Genomic DNA, 7232 nt, shown 5'->3' on the forward strand with positions numbered 1-7232 from the left:
TACATTCATGTTAAATCGACAGCCCTAATGTTTTTGTTTTTGGTCTTTTTATTTTGCCCTTAATTTTGAACTCTCCCTTTCAAACATGAAATTTTCCTTTATTTATGAGACAACTCTTTCCAGCCAAACACATAATATTTCGGTGCTTCCATGTTTTCACTGTTATACACTAGAGGGCGCTATTATTCAGCTCCTGAATGAGTACAGAATCTCCTGATCAAAATCACAGACGAGGAAGACACAGAATAGAGCTATCACATATGTAAGCAGAGGGATTTGAAAATTAATGCTTAATCATAATCAATAATCCAATAATTTGTCAGCTTTTTGCTCAATGTTGCTTTTTTTTTATTACCTGCATTCAAGTGTTGATAAAAAAAGAATGATTGAAGCTAGAATTAAATGGGTTTTTGGTTAATTTTGATGCATTGCATGTTCATATATTCCAATAACAAAATATTCTGGGGGTCCATGAAATTGTAGTGAAAAAGATGAATAAAGCTGTCGGTGCCTGGAAACTTTTTTTTTTTTTTAGAACTGCTGAGGGGAAAGAGTTAACAGAAAATCAAGGTTAAAGAAAGTTACAGAAAATAATTGTAACTCATTCCTTAATTTTGGGGAAGGACCGACATCCTCCAAACATTGCCCCACATTAAATTATATATATTTTTAAATTATTTTCTGTAGTAATCGATGTTAGGGCTTTTTTTTCTAAACCAGACTATTCCTTTAACTGATTTCTTTCTATTATTTAACATTGTTCTGTTTGTTCATCTCTTCTTCTTCTGAATCCTTCTTTCCTGTCATCCTGCAATGGTCCTTCCATCCTGAACATCAGCTGACTAAACACGGATAGAAATATTTTGAGAATTGTTATCCAAGACACCAACTCACCATTCCCTGAGCAGTTATCAAACCATTAAGCTCCTTTTCAGGTCGATGCCTCATATTAGAGGTTTATTGCGTAAGATTAGCGTCTGTTTCCTTTTTTAAAGCGTTTGGATGTGGAGAAGAATGAAGTTGGTGTGGGAGTGCGTGTTTGAGAGCAGTCAGAGGTAGCCAAGCAGTGTGAGGATTATGTTATTTGATATTCATACAGCTGCATATGGAAAAAGCTGATAAAGAACTCATGACAAGCCAAGAACAGACGTTAAGGACTCTGCGTCTGTGCACGCGTGCGCTCCTTCTGAGCCATGTATAGCTCAGCTTTATGTGGAGCAAGGCTGAGCTGCCGTGGCAACAAGGAACAGTGTTTTGATTGGTTGATAAAGATGTACTAGTTGTAGGGTAGTTTTGACCACAGCAGATCTGCAAGATGGATATTATGTCACTGATACTTATATCATATTCCATATATGAATCACATATTATGATGTCATACACCAGGGCTTCTATTTTCACAAGTAATTAATATTATTATTAATAATAATAAAAAACACTAAACCATAATGTGTAGGGTTAGGGTTAGTTGATAGATTACAAGATCATAAATTAGTTGAATTATTATAATTGAACATTAATAGTGAATGAAGAGAAGTGACAGAATGTGATGTCATACTTTATTATTCTTGGTATATTTTAGTTTATTTTAATTATCATTATTACTTTTAAAGCTTTTATCAATGTAGATTTATGATCATTTCTACGTTTTTGTATTGTAACTAACTTTTAATTAGTTGTAGCATATGTATTTTTAATGGACATGAATTAACAATTAAAATAAACATCAAACGTCAACCTAAAAATTGTTGACTGTTGTTTAACTGACACGAACTAGAAAATTATCAAATGCTACCATGATATTAGTTTAAACTTGTGGTAATCGAATTTTACCCATGATCGATTCTTAGCCAGGAAGTTAAATTGCGACACATCCTGCTGTCAAACTTTGTTGAAGTCACCTAAAGTTTAGTACAAAAAAAAAAAAGACACATTCTGTGCATACGCATAAGATTGAAAGCGAGCGGAACCCAAGATCTAGCATGGCTGCTTAAAGCCCCTAAATTATTAGCGTATCCCGACTCATGTCTTCCTTTTTCCTTTGTACACCTCAGATGGAGCAGCCCTCAATGGATCAAAAGGGCCACGCCAACGTCCCCTGGATAGTCGAGCCAGGACAGGAAGCCAAAAGAGGAGCAAACACCAAGTATGAGACCACTATTTTCTAATATACACCCAAAATACTGTCCACTCCTGTGTGTGTGCCTTACAGAGAGCGCCCTCTAGAGGCCCTCCATGGAGCCACGGGCCCAGTGACCTGTGACAAGCCCGCGTCTCTCCGCCCGGCCAAGCCCGCCCGTTTACTGTGGCTTCTGCATGACGACACTGCCGCTGTCTTTTCTCTCTTTCGATTTTTTGCCCCTCTCTTTCTCTCTCTTTCTCTATCGATCTATCTCTTGATCTTACTCGCCCCCCCACCCCCACCTCTCTGGCCGCAGCACGATACGGGAAGGTCCCGCCACGCTGCCGATCCTCCTCCAAAGCACACAAAAAAAGTGTTGCAAGCGGTTGTTTTTCATTCAGTTTTTCCCCCTTACCTCTTTTGATTTCTCCTTCCCTCCGTTCCTCGCCATTCTTTCCTCGGTTTCTTCGGGAAGCGCCTCTTCAGCCTTTCCCCACCGCCCCCCTCGACTGCTTGAATGACAACTTAAAACCGTAATGCTGCTACAAGCCTTATAAACACACATGTTGTTTTTGAGAGTCGAGATTTGCTTTCTATCTTTCTTTCTGACTAGACAGCGTAGGGTTAGCAAGGAGGGAGGGAAACGGAGAGATTTTTGCGAGGTGGGGCATCCGAAACGGCTGGCATAGAAGTGGAGATTGGACTTCACACAAAGGACATTTTGCTTGTGTTGCTTCTTTCGTCTCGTAGCAAAGTTTTCATTTTTAGTACCAGCGCTTGTCAGAGAGAGAAAAAAAGTCTGCTGTAATTTAAATTCCCTTACTTAGGGGAGATTTTTTTGTTTTTTCTTCAACCGCACACAATTTATTAGCTTGTTTTAGTCGGTCAAAGCTTAAAACTAAATGGTGGATGCATAAGTTTGTCAGATAGCATTTAACGAAGGCTTGCTTTACGACGAGACACTCGTCAAAAATTGTCTCTCAAATTGCGCGTTCATAACTTTCCAAGATTTTTTTCCGTCGTATTTTCTTTCTCTCCCTTCTTTTGGTTTGGCCTATGAATGAAAACCCGAGCCAGTCCTGAGACATGCAGTGTAGTTGATGGAAAGCATGCAGTCCGTGTGAACTGGAGAAGGGGGGGCTTTTTTTATGGACACTTTGGATAAGTGATGTGATTTCATTCACAGGGCAATGGCGGACGCCCATGTCTATTACAGTGGAATTCAGAGAATGTAGCCTGCCCCTAACATGGACCCTCACTCTCACACGCATTGCAAAAACGGACCGCAAATACGGAACCTAAAAGTGACCGGAGCCTCTCATATCGCACTTGTAAGGATTCGCACAAGGACTTTTTCGCCTGGGACTTGGCTTTCGCGTACAAGGACCGTCGACATGGACCCGTGGCCTTTTAACGAAACACTCGCATGCGCTCGCACACACACACTGCATAAAAACAATAGGAGGAGACTTTGGAATCGGAATTTACACTTTTCAAGAGGAAGCGATCCGAATCGCGTTCTGAAGGATTTTGTCGTGTGAGAAACGGACTTGGGAAAGATTCGGACGACTACACTGACTTTTCACCGAATATCTAGTCCAAAATACCATGGCATGTCTGGGCTGGAATGAAAATGGACATTTACATGAATTGCTGTATTTTTTTCATTTTCTGTTTTCTTTGTTTCTTTCTTCTTCTTTTCCTTATTTCGTTTTTTTGTGGTTATTGATCTAAAAATATCAATATGCACAATGTGAATGGACTCACTGCAGTAGACAACAATGAAATGGACACGTCTCGTGCCAAAATCACTACGGAGCGGTTGTTGACGTAATTGGTGACGCCATGCAGATTAATATTCATATATTGGCAAGAAATTTTACTGTTTAATAGAGAACTATATTACCATTACTGTAATATTTACAATTATTATAATTATTCTTCTTATTGTGCAATTCTCGTCTGATGTCATCTTAATGTTACATTATTTTTTTATGACACGTTGAGCTCGAATACGCAGCCATCCGAGAAAACTAAACAAATATTATTCTAGTACTACGGAGGATGTTCGAACGTGTGGATGGCTCCACTTGTGTTTCAAATGAAAATATAAAAACAGATGTCTTATTTTCACTCATTGTCACTGTAGAATTTTGCCACAGTTATGTAAATAAATATTTTGTTGACTCATTGTTCATATATGTAATAAAAAAAAAACTAAGAAAACAAAGAAAAAACTTGTATTAAGAATGAAAAAAAAACAAAATAATAAATTGCATTGGTAAACAAGGTACCAAATTTGGCAGGTCAAAGTGCAACACATTAAAACAAAACAACAGTATGTGCAACGGGTGGATTTGTGACATCATTGCTGACTAACATATGTGTAGATAGGCTTGGGCTTCCAGCACACAGATTTTGTAAGTTTGGTCTTTATTTATATTCTTGCAAAGCACACCGAATAAATCCAGATTGTAGATCCATTGTTCCTTCTGTGAGCCGTGTTCTTTTCTTTTCTCTCTGTATTTATTATGTGGTTTTATGTGTGGTGTGTTTAACATAGTCTGGATATTGGCAGACTCGTGTCTTAATAGAAGATTCAAGACCCAGCCTACAGTGGGTTTTGGTTATAAAATTGGTTGGTATGCATATCTGTCTATCTATCTATTGTTCGGTGTTCTTTTTATTTGATGTTCTGTCACTCCGTGTCCATATCTAAAGATTGTTTGTGTTATCTGTGTATGTACTTATTAGTGGCCTCTGGGGAGCTGCACCAAATTACGATTCTGTAAAGCCAGAGATCATTTAAAAAGATGGTTATGATAAGGACGTGAGTGTGCGTTTCAGGATAACTTCCCCCTCAGGCGGGGTGACATACGGTTCACTTCTCAAGCACTCTGTTTCCATGGAGCTTGTTTCTTTCTCCTCGTAGCTTGCTTAACACAGCTCGGTTATGTTCCAGGTACAGATGGAAACTACACAGCTAGTGTAAGACAAATGACTACTAGCACCTAACGAACCAATGCTCATGCTCACTGAAGGACATTTATACGACGAGCTAAATCATAGAGACTAAAAAGCTGCTTGCCGCGCTGATGGATTAGTTATTTTACAGTTTTTATAAACCTTAAAAAAAAAGAGAGAAGTTCATAAAGCTTTTCTGTTATGTGTGCATCCAGTAGGCATTTCTAGCCTCGATTTGACCTGCAGCGCATTTTATTCCCCAATCTGTAAAGCGTTTACAGCATCTTTCTTTCAGAAAATATATATAATCATATATAATATATAAATCAGACAGCATTTCAAGGGCCGTTTACATCAGAAAGATACGTTTGTGAGGTGAGACTATCCGACTGCCGTAACCTTTTATCAAATATCTGGCACTTTCCATTTCATGATGTTCTCACAAGAAAGCCAGAATGAGAGATAATGAGATAACTGTAGTCTTACGTCCCAGATGGCGCGTATCCCGAAGCCTCTGACTAAATTAAGTGTCAGGGGATAACCATTTATGTAATTATCTTACAGATCAATTAATTAACGCTTACAGAATGTGCCAAAAAGATTTCTGCCGCGATAACTAAATAAAGGAGGCTTTACTTGATAGTTCAACCAGTTCAGTCATGTTGATATAAAAAGAACAAAGAGAGATGCGGGAGAGCTGGGGATAAGCGAGAACTGGGCCAGAGCTTTTGGAACACACAAAATCAAACTGTGGGGAACAAAAACAGCCCTCACCTTGCATTTAACATCTCTGACAAAAAGAACAAAGCTTGCTTACCCAACAATATCAGCAAATATTGATGTTTAGGATCATTGCAGATTAAAGTTACATCGGAAGCTATTATATGCGGTGGCGGGAAGCGTCTCGCTCGGTGTGACAGCTACAGCCTGATCTATCATGTAGCCTATTTCTTCAACTATTAAACCAGTTATTTCTTCAACGTTAAACCAGATTGCCTAATGAAAGAGAAAATGTTGGGGTTCCATCTGGAGTTTGCAGTGGGTTTTTAGGATGCTGGTTTTCTGTTTCTGAATGAAATCAGATCTGTATATATATGTGTGTGTGTGTGTGTGTGTTTGTTTTACAACATTAAATAGTGAAACTTTTTGTAAAAACTTTAGGGCGCACATTAGTTTGGGGACTAATTGGTACTATTAACTATGACCTTTGCCACAATAAAGGTTAAATTTGCGGTTTATAAATAGTGTTTGAGTTCATGTATAGCCATATAGAATAAGGAAAGGAATATGGGATATGTGCTTTCTAAGTGCTAATAATTGGCCAGGATGCTAGTAATATGCATGCTAATAAGCAAGTGAGAATCTGTTGCTAAACTAACGTGTTACCAAGGTTTCTAACTAAAGTTGCTATAAAGATTTTAGGTTGTCCTTATTTTGTAACGTGTTAGCGGCTTGAAAACTCCCATATGTTATTTATTTGCTTTATGCTAAGAATTTAATTTTACATTCACAGAATGACCAAGGATGCATATTAAGACTAAATTTGATTTGTTTGATTTTCTGTCGACTTCATCATACAGCTACTGCACAAAGAAGGTAGGTCAACGTGTAAAAATACACTAAATCATTAGAAATCGTGCTAATGTGAGGTAATGAGCTACTCATAAAACAGTAATACTATGTCAGTTTTGTCATTTGAAGGTATTTCCATATATTTCCTGACTGTGCTTGAAAAGAATGTTGAGGTTTAGAATTAAGATTTAATTAATATTGAGATATGAGTGCAGTATGTTGGTATGAATTTGTCTTGAAAGATTTAAACATTTTGCTTAAAGGGTTAGGTCACCCAAAAACCTGAACCCCTGATGTCACATGGATTATTTTACAGATGCCCTTGCTACATTTGTGGACATGGGAACATTGCAGTTGTGTCACTGTCTATGGAGGGTCTAAGAGCTTGTTAATCATAACATGCCAAGATGAACAAAGGTCTTACAGGTTTGGGATGACATAAAGGTGAGTAATTAATGGCAGAAATGGGGAATTTTTGTGTGAACTATCTATAATAGATAGAACTTACTATATTTTTGAGTATGTTTGAGCCCTTTAAGAAATTATTTCCAGATGATGCAAGACCTAAATTTTC

The 7232-nt window shown here is 38.0% G+C and overlaps 1 protein-coding gene across 6 annotated transcripts in view; it reads left to right on the top strand.

Moving 5' to 3' along the window:
* Nucleotides 1–4611, top strand: part of LOC127956450 (ankyrin repeat and sterile alpha motif domain-containing protein 1B) — a 163282-nt gene extending 158671 nt beyond the window's left edge. For 4 of the 6 annotated variants that reach the window (XM_052554344.1, XM_052554346.1, XM_052554345.1 and 1 more), the window contains 2 exons: nt 2055–2146; nt 3309–4611. In XM_052554344.1, coding sequence (XP_052410304.1) covers nt 2055–2146; nt 3309–3357 — 141 coding nt within the window. In that variant the 3' untranslated portion in view covers nt 3358–4611. Of the gene's footprint in view, nt 1–2054 lie in introns of all 6 variants that reach the window. The other 2 variants (XM_052554347.1, XM_052554349.1) reach the window with 1 other exon arrangement.
* Nucleotides 4612–7232: the final 2621 nt, after the last annotated feature.

This window comes from Carassius gibelio, chromosome B4 (genome assembly GCF_023724105.1).
Source record: "Carassius gibelio isolate Cgi1373 ecotype wild population from Czech Republic chromosome B4, carGib1.2-hapl.c, whole genome shotgun sequence".
Lineage (NCBI taxonomy): Eukaryota > Metazoa > Chordata > Actinopteri > Cypriniformes > Cyprinidae > Carassius > Carassius gibelio.